Source organism: Bombina bombina, chromosome 4, assembly GCF_027579735.1.
Source record: "Bombina bombina isolate aBomBom1 chromosome 4, aBomBom1.pri, whole genome shotgun sequence".
NCBI lineage: Eukaryota > Metazoa > Chordata > Amphibia > Anura > Bombinatoridae > Bombina > Bombina bombina.
In genome coordinates this window covers 700,122,186-700,144,120 of record NC_069502.1, presented here as the reverse complement: position 1 = coordinate 700,144,120, position 21,935 = coordinate 700,122,186, and the positions used below count along the sequence as shown (strand labels likewise).

Below are 21,935 nucleotides of genomic sequence, written 5' to 3'. Positions count from 1 at the left end.
ATGAAAGAAAAAAAATGGGTTTCATGCCCTTTAATACTGTATTTGTTTTACTAGGGTGGCATCTTGTAGCACTTAAAGCTTAACTGGACACTACAGTCAAAATACACTTTTATGATTTAGATAGAACATGCCGTTTTAAGACACTTTCCAATTTACTTCCATTATCAGATTTTGCGCAGTCTTTATATTCCCACTTTCTGGGGAATAAGATCCTAATGAGCATGTGCACAAGCTCACAGAGTATACGTATTCTAGTCTGTGATTGGCTGATGTCTGTCACATGATACAGGGGCCCCCGGAAAAAAGGAGAAAAAAATTAAATTTGTCAGAAAAAAAATCTACTGCTTATTTCAAATTCAGAGTAGGTGTTATTGTATTGTCTTTTTATTATGCACTTGCTAATTATGCAATTATACTGCATTGAGTGGTCTTTTATAACAGCAAATATCATCTTCAAGCAGCAACAAACTGAAGAATAGAGTAAAAAGATGTAGATGACAAAAATTGTCAAATTTAGAGAGATTCTCTGTATGTATCTTATTGGTTAATGGTTATGTACAATCTCACACATACATCGCTGCTTCATGTGTATGTATGTTTTTATGTTTTGACAAAAATGTTTTTGTTTTTTTTCTATTGCATATTTGGTTGTTTAGAGTAATTTCTAAAATTTGCTCATCAGACCAACAAGAAAAAAAAACAACCCATTGTTTAAATGGAAATTGTACTAAAAAAATAAAATCTGACATTTGTTTGGTAATTTTATTTCTTTCTTAAGACACGGTAAGTCCACGGAATCATCAATTACTGTTGGGAATATCACTCCTGGCCAGCAGGAGGAGGCAAAGAGCACAATATCAAAGCTCTTAAGTATCACTTCCCTTCCCACAACCCCCAGTCATTCTCTGTGTCTTCAGTGCAAAGAGGAGGTGAAGTTTAGGTGTCTGTATAAGATTCTTCTATCAAGATTTTTTTTATTTTGAAGCCAGAGCATGCTTGCTCTGATCTTTTCTGACAAGCTGGGTTTAGCTGTATTCCATGTTAGTCTCTTCAGTAGGGCAGTGGTGGCTCTAAAGCAGTTAGGAACTTGTAAGGTGGGCCTTGCTGCATTTTCCTATCACTTTGCTGCCCTAGTACAGAAAGCCAGAATAGGTTTATTCTGATCTTTCTTTTTTTCTACAGGCCCCTGTGGGAAGTGGCATCCTCTCATGCCAGGTAAGCTGTTCTCCTGCCAGATGGCTAGATACAGGGAAGTGCTCGGTCTTCTTTGTTTTGGGGGACTTGCACTTTTAAATAATTTGACTGCATTATTCTGGGACATTTTTATATCCTTGGGAAGGATATTTTTAAGGCAGGACGCAGGCACTGGTAACTAGGAGAAGGGGTTAATTATTGCCCTGATTATTGAGTTCATTAGAGGTTAATTGCTATTTAGGATTCCTGGGTAAGTCTATGCGTGTGGTCTTGTTACCTTTTTAATTCTAGATAGCTAACTGTTCAGTCTGTAAAGGCACATATTGAGATGGGTTACAAATAGTGCGAGCGTGCACTTTCGTGAATGTAATGAGCAACGCTTTTATGGGCTTCAGGACTTGTTTAGAATTTATAGTCCCTAAGTATGTCTCTGCAACACTTATTTTGCCAGTAACACTGTGTGTTTTTTTCCTGTATTGTCGGCTGACAAAATGATATGCGAGGTTAATGCGCGCTTCATTTCTGTTCCGATCTGTGTGTACTACTAGGAATAGCTCCTGCGTGGCTTAGTAAGTCCCACCTTCTTCTTCGTTTGGAGAATTGAGTCTGATGGTTTACATGGACATCATTCCTTTTGCTGTTTTCCATAAAATGGAGAACATTCGGATCTGTCTCGGAGGATAGATCTAGGTCGACAAGAGTCTCTACCCCTTAGTGGTTTCTCAGGAGTATCTGTCTCAGGGCGCGTGCTTCTAGAGACATTCCTGGGTATTGTGTCCACGGGCGCCAACCTGCTGGGCTGGGAATCAGTCTGGGCCTTGTTTAAAAGCAGGGATTATCGACTTGGAAGTGTCTGCTCTCCTCTTTAACATCTTGGAGTTGGGAGCATTTTACAATGCTCTGATGGCTTGACCTAAGTTGTCCTTTCTCGGTTCCAGTCGGACTTTGTCACCTCAATGGTTTTCATCAACTACCAGGGAGGAACTCGGAGTTCCTTAGCCATGTAGGAGGTGTTTTGGATTGTGCAGTAGGCGGAAGCTCACAATTGTGTCTGTCTGCAATCCACATTCCAGAAGTGGACTTCTGGGAAATGGATTTACTGAGCAGACAGACTTTCCATCCCAGGGAGTGGGAACTCCATCCGGAAGTGTTCTCCAGATTAACAACCAAATGGGGGTTGCCGAAGCTGGAACTGATGGCGTCTCGTCAGAACACCAAGCTCCCTAAGTATGTTTCGGGGTCAAGAGATCCTCAGGCCTTTCTGTTAGATGCGCTGGCAGTTCCTTGGAACATCAGGTTAGCATATCTCTTTCCTCCGTTTGCTCTCCTTCTACGAGTCATCGCTCGGGTCAAGCAAAAGAGAGCGTCAGTGATTCTAATAGCTCCTGCATGGCTTCGCAGGATTTGGTATACAGATCTAGTAGTAATGTTGTCTCTACCTCCGTGGAGACTTCCTCTAAGAAAGGTCCTTCTACTTCAGGGGATTGAACGCTTGATTTTCGCTAAGCGTGGATTTTCCGAATCAGTCATTGTGACAATGATTCAGACTCGTAAGCCTGTCACTAGAAAGATTTACCATAATATATGGCGTAAATATCCTTATTGGTCTGATTGTCTTGGAGTAGAGTCAGGATCCCAGGAATCTTATTTCTTCTCCATGAAGACCTGGAGAAGGAGTTGTCTGTCAGTACCTTCAAGGGTCAGATTCTGCTCTATCTATTTGTTACACAAGTGTCTGGCGGACATGCCAGATGTACAATCTTTTTGTCAGGCCCTAGTTGGAATTAGGCCTGTGTTTAAATCTGTTGCTCCACCTTGGAGTTTTAACCTTGTTTCTTAAAAGTTTTGCAACAGGCTCCGTTTGAGCCTATGCATTCCATAGATATTAAGTTATTACCCTGGAAGGTTTTGTTTCCTTCTGCTATTTCTTCTGCTCAGAGGGTTTCCGAACTCCCAGCTTTGTAGTGTGACTCTCCTTATCTCATATTTCATGCAGATAAGGCAGTTCTTTGTACCAAGTTTGGTTTTCTTCCTAAGGATGTTTGGGACAGAAATATTAATCAGCAAATTGTTGTTCCTTCTCTCTGTCCTAATCCTTCTTCTCATAAGGAACATTTGTTGCACAACTTAGATGTTGTGTGCGCTCTTAAATTCTATTTTGCAGGCGACTAAGGATTTTTGTCAGTCTTCTGCATTGTTTGTTTTTCTGGGAAACGTAAAGGACAGAAAGCTACTGCCACTTCTCTTTCTCTCTGGTTAAGAAGTACTATTCGTTTGGCGTATGAGACTGCTGGACAGCAGCCTCCTGAGAGAAATACAGCTCATTCCACTAGGGCTGTTTCTTCTTCTTGGGCCTTCAAGAATGAGGCATCTGTGGAACTGATTTGCAAGGCTGCGACTTGCTCTGCTTTGCACATTTTTTCTAAATTCTATAAATTTGCCTCAACTGAGGTTTCTTTTAGGAGAAAGGTTCTTCAAGCAGGGGTGCCTTCTGTTTAGGTTACCTGTCTTGTCCCTCCCTAATCATGTGTCCTCTAGGTTGGGTATTGATTCCCAACAGTAATTGATGATTCTGTGGACTCACTGTGTCTTAAGAAAGAAAACAAAATGTATGCTTACCTGATAAATGTATTTATTTCTTGACACGATGAGTCCACGGCCCGCCCTTGTTTTTAGAAAGTTTTTATATAAACCTCAGGCACCTCCACACCTTGTGTTATTTCCTTTCTCTTCTTTTCGAAGAAGAGAAAGGAAATAACACAAGGTGTGGAGGTCGAATGACTGGGAGTTTTGGGAAGGAAAGTGCTCTTTGCTTGCTCCTGCTGGCCTGGAGTGATATTCCCAACAGTAATTGATGATTCCGTGGACTAACTATGTCAAGAAAGAAAGAAATTTATCAGGTAAGCATGAATTTTGTTTTTTTGACAGTGGTCACCAGAAAATTATAGTTTGATGTGACCTATTATTTAAAAGAGGGGAACTTTCCCTTTCAAATGTGGGGGCATCATACCTGTTTATTTCAATTAGAGAAGAGATAGGGGCTCTTTACTAGCCCCACACCATACCACTTGAAGTTACCATTTTTATGGAGATTTCCTGCAATTAATTATACCCCTCAGAGGTACCACTTTTTTGAATGAGACAGTCTTTTCCCTTTAAGTGGTCTGACTGGGGGACTGATATATGGGCTTTTACAGCAGTCCAACTGCAGCACTACTAACAAGTAACTTCCTGCAGCTCATGAGATTTTCTTGTTCCCTTTGACATCACCACACACACACATTGGGCTCCACATTGGACCCATTGTTTCAGGCTTGCCTGAAACAGAAGTTAAGAAGCAGCGGTCATAAGATAACACATACAAGATATAGGGGTCGAATTATCAAGCTCCGAATGGAGCTTGATGCCCCTGTTTCCACTGCTCTATAAATTGTCTGCCTGCTCTGAGGCAGTGGACAGAAATAAAACCGATCAAATACGATCGGGTTGATTGACACCCCCTGCTAGCAGCCGATTGGCCACGAATCTGCAGGGGGCGGCATTGCACAAGCAGTTCACAATAACTGCTTGCGCAATAATAAATGCTGACAACGTATGCTGTCGGCATTTATTGATGTGCGGCAGTCATGATACACTACATCGTATCATGTCCGCTTGTGCTATGATAAATTGGCCCCTTAATCTCAATTTTTCCCTTAGTGGCACTCGGAGATGCCAATGGATGTTGATCACTTAAATAGCTTATGGGTTTATGGGGTTAATGAAGATAGTGTTTTGCAATTAGATAGAGTGTTTTTTATGACGTATTAAGCAATCTGAATGTCATTTGTATATGGGCATCATGGTTATACTGGCCATGTTTGATCAATTATGTTTTTAATTAAATCTTTTTATTTTTTATTCTTTAAGCAGCATATTAATTTGTATGAGAAGAAACTGGTGAAATGTATCTTATAAAATGGTATTTTAACAGTTCTCACACTGTAAATCGTGAAACCGCTAAGAACTGAGGTTTTAGAGATAGTCCAAAGTAGCAGAACTCACGGTACAAATCCACTGTTTAAATTAGACATTTCCAAACCTCACTCTCATTGTACAAAATGCGATACAGAATGGGTCGATCATGCTTTTAAACAATAAATACTTAATGTCATTAACAACTTAAGTCCCGCTCACAACGATGCAATTGCCAAAAGAAAACCCGTTGACATGTGAATACTGGAGTTTCCAAGAAATATGAGAATGAAATAAAAACAAAGATATTTAGAGCCCAATTGCTAAATGTCATTTCTTGATGTTGAGGTAGTGATTTCCATAAGCTGTACATGATATCACGTATCTTTCTATGAAATACATACACACATATAAATAAACGTCTGTCCTGCTCACTTGTGAGGAACTATACAATTGTGCTGAATATAAATTTAATGGATCTAGGCCATTAATTGATATATACATCTAAAACGGTATCTGTGGCCAAGTTTTAGTGCACATGTCCAAGATAATAGAATTATTCCAAATTGTCTGTTTCAACATGTTGAAAAATCCAGTTTTGTACTTTATCAACACCCTTTTGTGTTGAATTTGATGTGTCCATTTTATTGCTGAAATAAAGTGCAAATCCTGTGTTCATGAGGATTGTGATTGAGAAGCCATTGCTGTCATGCATCATATGGGTTATTTTCCTGTATCAATTCCAAACAGAAATATATATATATAATATTTTCACCATACAGGGGCATAGTGATGTCACATGGGATTGAAACATCCATGCTAATGCAGGCATTTCTCTTACAGTATGTCTGCAGCGTACAGGGACAAAATGTCATCATTTTAAAGAGGGAAGAGCACATATCTCCCGCTCCAATTTAATCTGAGGTGTATGTACCCCTCATGTGAAAGAGGAGATTTTATACATTTTGATCTTCTGCCTATACAATGTTTGAAAACGGGGAGCATCACTTATTTTCCTGCATGCTCTGGTGCACTAAGTGCAGGGATTGAACTTTCAAGCATACAAACTTCTGTGATACGAACGCTATCTCTGAGAACATTAGCCAATAGCTGTGTATTAGGTGAGTGCCGGTCACATGACCGGGTCAGCAAGTGTTTGAAGCTGAGACACTAGAAGTGATCGGTGGTGTGTTAGCAGTCTGATGTGGCTTAACATGAGTATTCACATGAATGCATGAGGATTAAATGATCAATTTTCCAGCTCAAACCACCGGGACCCACAACATACAGGTATATAGAGTAGTTCCAACTTGTCTGGGTATTTTTGAGCATGTGATTCATCATGTGAATCTGTTGACCTAATGGCTTTCAAGGAACCTTACATTGTGTTAAGCTGTATCTGAGGGAAGACAAATTTGCTTATTGCTTAAACTGGATTCTACAAGCCTCGTTTTGCGTGAGAGTGTGGGTGAGTGGTTTAGGGAGACATTCCTATGCTTGTGGGTTATTATCTATTTTTATGCCATTTTTAGCTTTCTCAAACTGCCTTCCTTTACTTGTGACTTGAAAATATGTTGTTAAGTATCAATAATTTGGATTGTAATCAGCCACACAGGACTGGCACATATTAAGTAAAGGACCATTTTCACCAAACCGATAATGAAAAAAACTGCTTCTGATAAACATTGAAAATTACTGATTGTGATTGGGCTTTTGACATTGAAAAAGGTGTTAATGTGCAGATAATCATCAAACAATAGATGATTATGATCAGCTCTTTGTGTTTATAACTTTTTTAACTGTAAATAATTCTATTGCAGGTGGTACTTCCAAAACATCAGACGAGCAGAAGCTGAGAATCTGTTAACTATGCCTGGTAATCAAACTGGAGCGTTTTTAATCAGAGAAAGTGAAAGTCAAAAAGGAGATTTCTCTCTATCTGGTATGTATATAACACAAATAAAACAATGCAATAGAAGACCAAACATAAACCAAAAATGTATTGAGAATGTCTGAGACAATCAGTTTGATGGAGCCAATAATAATCAAGGAATGATATCCTAAAATGCCACCTTATTAGTGGTAATTGAACATTTTTCTAATTTTGTTTTGGGAAAATAATCAGGGCAGATATATTAATATTACATATTCTCAATGTTTTACAATTTAGAGTAGAAGTTTGTGCTAAAGTATTCAATGGTTAAAGAAACAGTCTACTTGAAAATTGTTATTGTTTAAAAAAGATCATTTATTTACCATTCCCCAGTTTTGCATAACTAACACTGTTAGACTAATATACTTTTCACCTCTATGATAACCTGTATCTAAGCCCCTGCAGACTGCCCCTTATCCGAGTGATTTAAAACATTTTTTAAGCTTTTTACAATCTTGCATTTTAGTCAGTTAGTACTTATTCTTGTGATTCCATTACCATTTGTCACGGGAGTGAGTACAATGTTATCTATATGGAACAAGGTGGACTAGCGCTGTCTGATTGTAAATGCTGAGCAGTGAGATAAGGAAACATCTGCAGGAGCTTAGAAATAGGTAATCTTAGAAGTTTTAAAGTATATTAATATAATTTAGGGCTAGATTACAATTGCGTTATGAGTATGACGCTGCTTTTTCCCTACCGCTGCTATTACAAGTCTTGCAGGTATAGCTGTACCGCACACTTTTTTGGCCGTCACGCAACGTCAGTACCGCACTTTTTAAAAAGTCCTTTTTCAATGGGACTTTCATTACGCCGGTATTACGAGTTTTGCCTGGGAGGCCAAAAAGTGAACGGTACAGCCTATACCGAAAAGATTCGTACCGCCATCCAAAGTCAGTAGTTATGAGTTTTATGCTACAAAGCTGTACCATAAAACTCATAACTATTTCATTGCAAAGTACACTAACACCCATAAACTACCTATTAACCCCTAAACCGAGGCCTCCCACATCACAAACACTAAAATACAATTATTAACCCATAATCTGCCACTCAGGACATCGCCTCCACTTAAAAAAATTATTAACCCCTATTCCGCCGATCCCCAACATCGTCGCCACTAGATTAAAATAATTAACCCCTAACCGCCCCTCTCCCGCATAAAAAACACTATTTAAATATAATTAACCCCTGATCTGCCATCCGCCCACTCCGCCGCTATAATAAACCTTTTAACCCCTAAACCTAACCCTAACTCTAACACCCCCTAACTTAAATATAATTAAAATAAATCTAAATAAAACCTACTATTAATAACTAAATAATTGTTATTTAAAATGAAATACCTATAAAATAAACACTAAGCTAGCTACAATATAACTAATAGTTACATTGTAGCTAGCTTAGGGTTTATTTTTATTTCACAGCTCAGTTTGTATTTATTTTAACTAGGTAGACTAGTTAGTAAATAGTTATTAACTATTTACTAGCTACCTAGTTAAAATAAATACAAAGTTACCTGTAAAATAAAACCTTACCTGCTTCACACTAACACCTAACATTACAATAAAATTAAATAAATTAAATTAAAAGATACATTTATCTAAATTGCAAAAAATAATAAACACTAAATTACACAAAATGATAAAAGAAATTATCAAAAATAAAAACAAATTACTCCTAATCTAATAGCCCTATCAAAATAAAAAAGCCCCCCAAAATAAAAAAAAAACCTAGCCTACACTAAACTGCCAATAGCCCTTAAAAGGGCCTTTTGCAGGGCATTGCCCCAAAGAAATCAGCTCTTTTACCTGTAAAAAAAAATACAAACAACCCCCAACAGTAAAACCCACCACCTACACAACCAACCCCCAAATAAAATCCTATTTAAATAAACCTAAGATCCCCATTGCCCTGAAAAGGGCATTTGGATGGGCATTGCGCTTAAAAGGGCATTTAGCTCCTTTACATTGCCCAAAACCCTAAGCTAAAAATAAAACCCACCCAATAAACCATTAATAAAACCTAACACTAACCCCCGAAGATCCACTTACAGTTTTTGAAGACCGGACATCCATCCTCATCCAGCTGACGAAGTCTTCATCCAAGTGGCAAGAAGTCCTCAACGATGCCGGGAGAAGTCTTCATCCAAGCGGCAAGAAGTCATCATCCAGGCGGGCAGAATTCTTCATCCAGACGGCATCTTCTATCTTCATCCTTCCGGCGCAGAGCAGGTCCATCTTCAAGACATCCAGTGCGGAGTATCCTCTTCATATGGTCCCAGCCGTACACTGAAGGTTCCCTTTAAGGGACGTCATCCAAGATGGTGTCCCTTGAATTCCGATTGGCTGATAGAATTCTATCAGCCAATAGGAATTAAAGGGTAAAAAATCCTATGGGATTGAGCTTTAATCTTATTGGCTGATCAAATCAGCCAATAGGATTGAGCTTGCATTCTATTGGCTGATTGGAACAGCCAATAGAATGCGAGCTCAATCCCAAACCTGTAATAGCAGCACTATTAAAGGTGAGCGGTGAGAATAATGTACAAGTAATTAGAGAGCTAGCCATAACGCAAAACTTGTAATCTGGCTGGCAGTATTTTGCATTTTCACGATAGTGAAAACTCGGCTAGAATTAAGATCGTTAGGCTAGTTGGGTTGCGCTGGTATTATAAGTTGAAAGAAAACTTTTTTTGCTCTAGCGGTAACTCGACTAGCGTAAAAATCAGACTTAGAATTTTGCATGCGTTCACATATTCCCCATAGAAGTAAATGGAGAAAAAAAGTGGAAAAAAACCTAACACCCCACTCTCTCACACAAACACCATCACATATTCTCATTAGCCCTAAACCGACATGAAGATATGAATATTTCATATTCCACTATTCTTTAAGTAATGGAATATGTTCTATTTATTCCTAAATACATATTTCTACATATATCTGATGTTTTTTTTTAAACACATATCTCATATCTTTGAACCCTCCTAACTTTGGTGTGCAATATTTTTTTAAAATATTTTTTATTAGACAGCGTTATTATAAGTGTAAGTGTACTTTGTAAAGTATTTTTGATGTGTTTTGTGACACACTTTATTTTCACAAAACAGTAAACCATAACTCTGAAATCGCAGTAATGATTCTAGCGTAAATCACGACTGCGCTCAACTTGTAATATCAGCGCAATTTAAACGGAGCGCAAACGATTGTGAAAACCCTCGCTAATTTTTTTGTGCACCATTTGTAATGTAGCCCAATGTCGGTTATGCAAAGCTGGGGAAATGGGTAAAACTGGTAGTAAAGGCATTACCTATCTTTTTTAAACAATGTCCCTTTAATAAATATTGAGACATGATAAAAATCAAAATAATTATTCACTTAACATGATGCTGTATAAAGAATATAATCTATTCACATATTCTGAGAACGTGAGCATGTATTTTAGTGTCTGTATGTACATGAAGTCTTTTGGGTATTGTCATTGAAGCATCTTTGTAATATCCCTGTAGACAGAACTGTTGGTTGCAGACAATCATGTTTTAAAGAAAATAAAGAGCATCTATTACAATGTTTTATTTTTTTGATAATCTTGATAAAATAGTATTAGTAAAAGTGAGAGTAGTCTCTCTTCCAGTTAGGATGAATCAATATGTTCAGTCATTGGTACTAATATGTATGTAATACAAATTGTTTGTTTGGCAGCATAAAGTTTAAATTGACAGGACAGATCTTGAAGTAATAATTTTATGTTTTCTCTGCTTCAGGTAAAATTAAGTGCTAGATTACGAGTGAAGCGCAAATTAACGCTCCTGCTTGAGTGTTAATTGTAATAGAAGTACGATTTTTGTGAGCTCATATTATCTGTTGAAAGTAAACTGTTTTTGCTCTAGCTGTAACCCTAAAAGCCCAAAAATCCAAACTTAGAATATTGAGTACGTGTTTATTTATTCCCCCATAGAATTCAAGGGAGAAAAAAAAAGTGGGAAAAAAAATAACACCCCACTCTTGCGCGAAACCGATCACATATTCTCATTTGCTCTAACCCAACATGAAAATTTGAATAATTCCAACATTCTGTTCCGTGTCAAGCATAAGAGTTTTCCTTCTTTTAAAGAGACAGTTTGCCAAAGAGAATTACTTAATTCTTCTCTGTTCTTGTATTTGTCAGTGATAGCTGGTGCACTGTATATGTATTTTCTCCCCCTTTAAGTTAAGAATTATTATACACATTTCAGATTGTTTTTTTTTTCTAGGCACATCTGAATTTCATATTAACTTAAATATTTCAAATTAAGTTCTTCTTTGTTGGAGTCTTCACTTGTAAGAACTATTTAGTCAAGTTAAGTTGTTGCCCTCTGAGTTGTATGTCTCCTAGGATGATACTGTTTTGGCTATGCCACAGCTTTCTCCTTCATGTCCCAAGCCTATACGGCGTCACATGCAGTGCCCTGCGGTTCTTCTAAATTTCCTGGAAGAATGTTTTTGCCTGTAGATTTTCAGCTCAGGTATCTGCGGCTTTATCTGCCTTTTCATTTCCTTTAGGGAAAATGCAAGAGGACATTTTCAAGGTTCAGATAGTAAAGTCTCTGCTCCTTCCTTCGGCTATGCTGGTTGATCTCTATCCTAAGCTGGGAAGGAGATTTCGCCGGTAGTTCTGTGGGTAAAGGACAGTATAATTCCTTCATCTAATGCTGAAGGGGTTTCCTTCAGATGTATGCTTACATACCTTGTGTACAGTTAAAGGTCAACTTCGATACCCCTGTCGTTGTCAACCTTTAAAAGTTTGTGAAATGTATCATTTCTCTGATGTTTCTTCCTATTTGGAAGGTTTTCTAGACGTGGTTTGGATCTTTTAGCAGGAATAGGAGAAGCTATGGATACATTTCTCCCTGTCTACTTTCCTTTAAAGGATTTTTCTGTCGCCATATGTAGATGGGAGGTTTTTTTATACTACGGCTCAGAGAACTTCGATCCCTATGGAGGGTAGCTGCTCTTTTTCGGATCTATGGATAAGAAGCTGGAGGTTTAATTGTTCCTTTAGAGCAATGCCTTGTCATATTAGACTTGCTGTGCTAGCCCGCCGCATTTTGGCTGAAATCTTGTTCAGCTGAGAAGCCTATCTGTGGCTTAGTGGTGCAGCCTAGGCTGCAGGTTTAATATTTTAGGCTTCCTCCAAAATCCACGCTTCTGGCGTTTCCTTTCAAGGATGAGACCTTTTTTGGACTTGGTCTGGAAAAATTCTCTGATTTTCGGGTGAAAAAGGGATTTTTCTACCACTCGTCAAGAGAGTAAGACTAAAGGAAAGTTTTCCTTTTCCTTTTTCTGCAGAGTCAGTCATATTTTTGGAGTCCAATCTAAGATTTCCTCCCAGGGGCAGATTTCTCCTTCGAGTATCTGCAATTCAGGTATGATGAGAGACATTCCTTGAACTGGGTTCAGGATCTTCCTCTCTGTGAGTGATAGTTCCAGTCCCAGTCTGGGAACGGGATCTAGGTATTCTCCTCAAGTTTCTCAGGTTCTGACTTTTAAGGAGTATCCTTTCTCCTCTGGTCCAAAAGGGTCCGTTCATAACGATCATAGACCTGAAGGATGTGTATTTATTGTTCACATGATTTGTGATCTTCTCAAGTTTCTGAGTTTCATCATCCTAGATAGACTTTTAGGTCTTGGGGTATTTCAAGGGTTCTTTTCTGGACAATATATGGTTCAGGTGTCATCCTTCCTTCGAGCAAACTTTCTTTCATGAGATCTTGTCCAATCTACTTTTCCATGGATGGGAAATTTGTCTGGAGAAGACTTCCCTTGTTCCACCTACAAGGTTGTTTTATTTGGGGATCTTATTAGATTCTCTATCTAGGAAAAGATTTTTATCAGAGGTCAGATATTCAAGGATTTGTTCATTTTGCTCTCTCTGCAGTCTACTGTCCGGCCAACAGCAAGCTCTAGTGGTCCCGTAGATAGCTTAGCCATTTTGCAACCTGAAGGTTGGGAGTTTGGATCTAGCTGCAGTTTATTTTTCCTTCACTTTTCAGTGACTCTATGTATGGAGGAAATTGGTCTGATGGTTCCCATGGACTTCATTCCCTTTGTTATTTTCCATAAAATGGAGAGCATTCATATCTGTCTCAGAGAATAGATCTAGATCAGTCAACAAGAGACTCCCATAGTGTTTATTCAGGAGTATCTGTCTCAGGGCACATGCTTCTGGAGACATTCCTGGATGATGTGACCACGGACGCCAACCTGCAGGGCTGGGAAGCAGTCTAGCACTTGCTTTAAGGTGCAGGGTTTATGGACTTGCAGTGTCTGCTTTCCTACTTAACATTTTGGAGTTGAGAGCGATTTACAATGCTCTGAAGGATTGGTCTCAGTCGTCCTTAGCTTAGTTTCAGTTGGACGATATCTCCTCAATGGTTTTCACCAGGGAGGAACTCTGAGTTCCTTAGCCATGTAGGAGGTGACTGGGATTGTTTAGTGGGCAGAAGCTCGCTATTGATGTCTGTCATGAACTGACAGTTAATTCATCCCGGGAAGTGGGAACTCCTTCCGGAGGTGTTCTCCAGCTTAACCCTCAGATGAGGGATGCCGCAGTTGGATCTGATGGCGTCTTGGCTAAATGCATAGCTTCTAAGGTACGGTTCTAAGTCAAGGGATCCTCAGGCTGCTCTGATAGATGCTTTGGCGGTCCCTTGGGATTTCAGGCTGGCTTACCGGTTTCATCCATTTGCTCTCCTTCCATGAGTCATTGCTCGTATCACACAGTAGGGAATGTCAGTGATTCTAATAGCCCCTGCATGGCCTCGCAGGATCTGGCATGCAGACCTAGAGGAGTTGTTGTCTCTTCCACTTTGAAGGCTACCTCTAAGGAAGGACCCTCTGATTAGGGTCCCTTCTTTCATCCAAAATCTCGCTTCTCTGAAGCTGACTGTTTGGAGACTGAATGTCTAGTTCTGTCTGTGCGTGGTTTTTCGAATCAGTCATTTGAGACCATGATTCAGGATCACAAGCCTGTTTCTAGAAGGATTTTCAGAAGATATGGCATACATATCTTTTGGATGTGAATCCAAGGATTACTCTTGGAGTAGAGTCAGGATCTTTGTCTTTTGTCCTTTCTCCAGGATGGTCTAGAGAACGGTTTTGTCCGCAAGTATCCTGAAGGGTCAGTTTGCTGCATTGTCTATTTTGCTACATAAGCGCCTGGCGGTCTTTCCAGTTGTGCAATCTTTTTGTCAGGCCCTGGTCAGTATCAGACCTATGTTTAAGTCGGTTACTCCTTCTTGCAGTCTTATCCTGGTTCTTAAAGTTTTGCAGCGGCTCAGTTTGAGCCAATGCATTCCATAGATATATATAAGTGTTATCTTGGAAGGTTTTTGTTTCTTGTCGTTATCTCTTCTGCTCGGAGAGTATCAGAACTCTCAGCTCTACAGTGTGATTTCCTTTATCTTATCTTTCATGATGATAAGTTGGTGTTTCATACTAAGTAAGGTTTCCTTCCTAAGTTGATTCGGACAGGAATTTTAATGAGGAAATTGTTGTTCCTTTTCTATGTCCTAATCCTTCTTCCCATAAGGAACGTTTGTTACACAACTTTGATATTGTGCAGGCTTTTAAATTTTATTTGCAGGCGACTAAAGACTTTCATCAGTCTTCTGCATTATTTGTCTGCTTTTTTGGGAAAAACGAGGGTCAGAAAGCTTCTGCCACTTCTCTTTCTCTCTGGTTGAGAAGTTTTATTCATTTGGCATATGAGACTAGTGGACAGCAGCCCCCTGAGAGTATTACAGCTCATTCCACTAGGGCTGTTTCTTCTTCTTGGGCTTTCAAGAATGAGGCCTCTGTCGAACAGATTTGCAAGGCTGCGACTTGGTCTTCTTTGCATCTTTTTCAAAATTTTCTAACTTTGATACTTTTGCCTCGGCTGAGGCTTCTTTTGGGAGAAGGGTGCTGCAAACGGTGGCGACTTCGGTTTAGGTTACCTTTCTTGTCCCTCCCTAATCATCGGTGTCCTCTAGCTTGGGTATTGATTCCCAACAGTAATTGATGATTCCGTGGACTCACGTGTCTTAAGAAAGAAAACATAATTTATGCTTACCTGATAAATGTCTTTCTTTCTAGTCCACGGCCCACCCTTATTTTTTATTCATGTGTTTCAACCTCCTATTCAATAGCTGTGCTAGCTATGTATGTATATAAATATACATATATATATATATATATACTGTATATATATATATATATATATATATATATACAGTCACAGATAGGATCGCAGAATCTTACCAATCCAGGTATGCCAAGGTGCACTGCTTGTAAATATCCATTTCCTCCAAAAAGCAGGCACTCACTGGACTGTTTAAAAATATATAAATTTTATTGGCTCATATTAAAAGACAAACATTTCAGCACTGCTATGTGCCTTTGTCAATGTCACAAAAAATCGGTAAAGAGTGCAACTAAGCACCCGAAATCAAGTAACACACATTAAAACACTTACCCCTTAAATACAAAACAAGTAAACCTTGACCGTGCCACCATCCATTGACACGCTTGTTCAAACACTGGCCCTGACGTCACGCTGACACGCTAGACGTGCCTAGCGTGATGACGCATAGCACGACGTTGTCATAGCAATGTCAGAAGCAATACAACGGCGTCTCTACCATGTGTCAGGAATACCCAGGGTTACAGTGCGCATGTTCAGAGACCGATGTCTCATAGGGCACAACAGTTGCTAATGGCAACAAACATAAATAACAACATTGCCGTACTATAAACACTCCGAGTATTGCGTTCACATGGATTGATGGGGGCAATTCACGTATTATTGTAGACAAAATATAATCACCATAATGGTATGTAAATGGACAATTATCAAGTCATCACACCGAATTGATCTGAGACAACGATAATTTAAAATCCATCATAATCAATTCGTAAGTATACCAAGTATTACAGTGTATACAAAAACACAAAAATGGCAGGGTTTTAAGCAGTGTAGGCACAGTGCTGCAAACTATACAATCAAAAGGATGCATAATAGCATATGTTAATAAAAAACAGTATCATGCAATTAAATATAGTTATGCCTCAAGCCTTTAGGAGTATGGTAAATCAACGTCATAGAGGCGGACACCCCAGGACTCACAGTCTTATCTAGGCAGGAGAACACAACAATTATTAATAGAAGGGGCTAAAGTCCAGCATGGTATTCAAGCCACGTGGAGCCATTGTGTCCAGCCTATATATCCACCGGATTTCACATTGAAGTAGCTTGTTGGCTCTATCACCACCCCTCGGGCTGGGTAGTATGTGATCAATTAACATAGATCTGATACTAGACACTGAATGTTTAAAGTGTGCACAGTGGCGTGCCACTGGCTGGTCAGAGTCACCACTCTTCAGAGCCTCACGGATGGCATAGAGATGATTGGCCATCCTGTCGCGGAAGGAGGTGGTCATTTTGCCAATGTAGACATTAGAACAAGGACAAATGAGCATATAAATTACAAAGGTGCTTGTGCAACTGAGTCGGTAATTGATCTTATACCGCTGGTTCCTGTGAGGAAGTTTAAAAGAGTCACCTTTGAGCATGCTGTTGCATGTAGTGCAGCTTCCACAAGGGAAGCAGCCTTTCTTTGACGACTTTAACCAAGTTTCTTTTTTGTAGGGGTTAACTGGGTCAGATATCACAAGGATATCCCTCAGGTTCCTGGCTCTCCGATAAACCAATCTAGGAGCAGTCATCTTTTGGAAGGGTAGCATGGGGTCAGTCCCAACCACAGGCCAGTGACAACATACAGGCTTGGTAAGACATTCACAACCAGGTGTGAACGTAGTAATCAAGTTAAGTTGCTCACTCGTCTCCTTTAATGGAATCCTTGTGTCAAGTATAGTGTCAAGGTTCAACAGTTTTTCTTGAATACCACAAATCTCATCTTTAGGATAGCCCCTTCTAACTAGTTTTTCGCCCATTTCAGTTGGATCATTTTCAAGGGTGTCTCGCTGTTGTTCCTCAGCGCCCTAGTGAGTTGGGAGGTGAGTATACCCTTTTTCTGGTGTTTAGTGTGAAAGCTACTGGCGTGCAATAATGAGTTGCGGTCTGTAGGTTTAGTGTACAAAGATGTATCAAACCGCCAACCCCCAGAATCATTGACCTTGAACACACTCAAATCCAAAAAGTTAACCTTATCAAAACTGAACTCAAGATTAAAGCGAATGGGACTAGCCAAGAGGTTCAAATGTGACACCCACTCACGCAATATCACCTCACCACCTCTCCAGACGAGGAAAATATCATCAATGTAGCGGGTGTAATAAATCACTTGTTGGTTCTCAAAAGGTTTCATTAGCTCCTGCTCCTACCAAGCCATGTAAATATTTGTGTAAGTTGGTGCCACATTTGACCCCATGGCTTTGCCTGCTACCTGCAAATAATAACAATCCTCAAACTTAAAATAGTTCTTTTCAAGACAAATGGACAGCAACTCACACATGAATTCAATGGGAGGGCCATTATAGTGGACATTATTGGTCACCATGGACCTGACAGCCTCCACTCCACCAACATGGGGAATAACAGTGTAAAGACTGTCCACGTCCATGGTGACCAAAATTTCATGATGTCGCAAATCAATGAAATCACCAAGTGTCCTCAGCAGACTAGGCGAGTCCTGGAGATAAGCCTTAGTGTTTTTGACAACATCCTGTAAGTGGGAATCAATGTAGATGGCAAGGTTAGTAAGAACCGAACCCCGGCAGATACAATGGGTCTGCCCGGGGGGGTTCACTAATGTTTTGTGAACCTTTGGCAGGAGATATAATACAGGAACTATAGGATATTCAGTTATCAAAAATGTTAGTTCCTTCTCACTTATGAAACCTGCTTCTAGACTACATTGTAAAAAAGTATCAATCGCTTTTTTGTAGATATGTGTAGGATTACCCCTCAATTTAATGTATGTATCTGAGTCAGCCAACTGTCTCAAAGCTTCCTGACAATAATCGGCGTAATCAAGTACTACAATAGATCCACCCTTATCCGCAGGGCGGACAATGACAGATCTATCGCTGCTGAGGTCAGCAAGTGCTTTCCTCTCTGCTACACTGAGATTTGGATAAGATTTCATCTGTGAAGCATCACAAATATCATGAGTGAGCAATCTTGTATAACTCCTAATGGAGGAGTTTGTGTTAGGAGGCTAAAAGGATGACTTTTTCTTAAAAGGTTCAGGTGTATAAACCTGTTCTCTGAAATGATCCCTTAATATTAGCTGACGCTGGAATCTGTGAATGTCCACTAATTGCTCAAAAGTGTCACCCATGGGGGTTGGGATAAATGATAGGCCATGATTAAGAAAGGATTGGAGGTTTCATAGTGGACCTCGTGGCCACACCTAAAAAAGGTTTTGACTGTTGTGAGGTATTAGCAGACACCTCAACCTCATTAGTGGTTTCAGTGCCTGAGGAGTCACCCCCACTACTGTCCACTATGCTAAGAGTATTTTTAGATCTTGGATTTCTGCGACGCCTAAAGGGAACCTCATCCTTGCCATATACCCACCTGTACACTCGTCTCTCTCTATAGTCGTTCTCTATACTGTTTAATTTTTTGTTTTTGAAAGCAATCAAATCATTCCGGTATTTACTAACCAAGCCATCCAACTTGCTTACCCAATTCTGGCTAGTGTCATTTTCAAGAATGTGGAGGCTCTGTTATTTGATGGTGTCCAATTCAGATTTAGCTCTAGCTTCTAGTCTAGTGAACTAAGAGGATGAGGTCGTATGAACATTTATTTAATATTGAACACCATCTTTTACAAAACTCTGCATTCTGTCTGCCCAAAGTTGGTATATTTTTTACTCTAAAGCCTCTGGGGATGAATTTTTTCCTAAAATAACCAGATAAAAACACTGCATATAGGTGGTAATCTATTTCCTTTCTGCGTAGGTTTAATAACTTATGGTACACATTAATAGGTGTCTCACCTCCCAACTCACTCATGTCATCTGAGACCAAAATTCTGTCTGCATCATCATCGGTGAATGCAAGGGGGTCTGTATTAAAGTCCTCATCCTGGTATGCTTGATCCATAGTAGCTGCAGCCTCAGCCATCAGTGCAAATAGCAGGTAAAAAAAAGGGTAAAAAACACACAGTTAAAATCAATGATGTATAGTGATTCCAGGTAGATGCAAAACAACACAGTCCACAGTTCATGTGTTTATAAACAAGGAGTGCTGATCCCAAACGCCATAGGCAAATTACACAGTCACAGATAGGATAGCACAATCTTACCAATCCAGGTATAGCACGACGTTGTCATAGCAACATCAGAAGCAATACAGCGGAGTCTCTACCATGTGTCAGGAATACCCAGGGTGACAGTGCGCATGTTCAGAGACCGATGTCTCATAGGGCACAAAAGTTGCTAATGGCAACAAACATAAATAACAACATTGCCGTACTATAAACACTCCGAGTATTGCGATCACAGGGATTGATGGGGGCAATTCACGTATTATTGTAGACAAAATATAATCACCATAATGGTATGTAAATGGACAATTATCAAGTCATCACACCGAATTGATCTGAGACACCGATAATTTCAAATCCATCAAAATCAATTCGTAAGTATACCAAGTATTACAGTGTATACAAAAACACAAAAATGGCAGGGTTTTAAGCAGACGTTTCGGAGATTAAACCGTCCCCTTCATCAGACCGATGAAGGGGACAGTTTGATATCCGAAACGTCACAACAATAAACCACGTTTTGTTTTTTCAATGTCCAGTGAGTGCGGATCTACTTTATACTATAAATAACCACTGTTCCTGTCACCCTGGCCATTTACTGAGGAGGAGGTGAGAGTGCATATCCCACAACTAACTTATTATATATATATATAAAGCAGCAAGGAGGAAGTCACTCAAAAAACAGCACAGTGTGAAACAGTATACTCACCCCCCTTAAATACCCCATGCACAGCAAACAATCAGTGTGGTAAGCACCCTGGCACCTGGAAGTAAAACCACGTCACATAACACAAGGTCAAGCCCCGTGGGCATAGCAACCAGACACTCAGTAGTGTAAACCAAGTGAAAGTTAAAAACATAGTGAAAGTTAAAAACACAAGCAAAACAGATTGTTAGGAGCAATATACAAATACAAACATGGGTTTAAACAAAAATGTTAACAACCAAACAAGCAGTAGTATATTATCATGCAGATAGCATTAATCACCAGGGTGACTGTAATCCCACAGCATAAATACACGTAGCTATATACAGCCTCAACCATATTGTATCATAAAGTACAGGTAATGAACTACTGGACAATTTGCGGAGCCCAGATATAGAACTACCGATAGCGGTCTTCTTAAGTCCCCCCTGTCATTTCATGCAGGCATAGAGGCAAAACACACAAGCCTGGTTGAACCTGCAGTGATAGTCGTTATCACACACTCCATGCCACGGCACATAACCAATGCAGATACCCAAGGGAAGGTATCAGACAACTTAGCAAAGCAAAAAATAGGACAACTTAAACAAAGAAAACTTCAAAGAACATAGTACACTTCAAAAAACATAACTTAAGAAAATACCCTAGAGAACGTAAACACATAGTTAGAGGCAGTCCCTTATATGGTGTACCTTACTTGGTACTTACCCCCACCAAGCAAGGGGTGTGACAGGGCTAAAATTCTCTTACAAAGAGAGTCAAGATGGATTTTCAATCTTGGGACAATGACCTCCCGGGGGCTCAATGTCCACCTTGACTGGCACTGCTGTTTATAGGGACAAGACTCTGTAATGAACCACCTCTCTATTTTCAAGACTGTTCCTGCCTTTGGTTCTATCGGACATTATGTAATCAAGTAAGGTACACCATATAAGGGACTGCCTCTAACTATGTGCTTACGTTCTCTTGGGTATTTTCTTAAGTTATGTTTTTGAAGTGTACTATGTTCTTTGAAGTTTTCTTTGTTTAAGTTGTCCAATTTTTTGCTTTGCTAAGTTGTCTGATACCTTCCCTTGGGTATCTGCATTGGTTATGTGCCGTGGCATGGAGTGTGTGATAACGACTATCACTGCAGGTTCAACCAGGCTTGTGTGTTTTGCCTCTATGCCTCGCTACTTCTACCTGCATGAAATGACAGGGGGGGACTTAAGAAGACCGCTATCGGGAGTTCTATACCTGGGCTCCGCAAATTGTCCAGTAGTTCATTACCTGTACTTTATGATACGATATGGTTGAGGCTGTATATGGCTACGTGTATTTATGCTGTGGGATTACAGTCACCCTGGTGATTAACGCTATCTGCATGATAATATACTATTGCTTGTTTGGTTGTTAACATTTTTGTTTAAACCCATGTTTGTATTTGTATATTGCTCCTAACAATCTGTTTTGCTTGTGTTTTTAACTTTCACTATGTTTTTAACTTTCACTTGGTTTACACTACTGTCTGGTTGCTATGCCAACGGGGCTTGACCTTGTGTCATGTGACGTGGTTTTACTTCCGGGTGCCAGGGTGATTACCACACTGATTGTTTGCTGTGCAGGGGTATTTAAGGGGGGTAAGTATACTGTTTCACACTGTGCTGTTTTTTGAGAAAGGGGTAACACCCGAAACGTCAAAATAAATACTTTATCTTTTTGCAAGACCCTGTGAGTGACTTCCTCTTTGCTGCTTTATCTATACTCTTGAAGTGCACCCGGGGCAAGGAGAGCTCAACGGAGCTATTTGAAGCTGGAGTGCTACTACACCTGCTACATATATATATATATATATATATATATATATATACTGTATATATATATTTCATTATTTAAACTTTTCAATTTGTGTT

General features: G+C 39.6%; 1 protein-coding gene across 1 annotated transcript in view; it reads left to right on the top strand.

The window, feature by feature from the left end:
* FRK (fyn related Src family tyrosine kinase) overlaps positions 1–21,935 on the top strand; it is a 156,785-nt gene that overhangs the window by 57,095 nt on the left and 77,755 nt on the right. Inside the window, exon 2 of the mRNA XM_053710877.1 lies at positions 6,969–7,090. Coding sequence (XP_053566852.1) covers positions 6,969–7,090 — 122 coding nt within the window. The remainder of the gene's footprint in view (positions 1–6,968; positions 7,091–21,935) is intronic.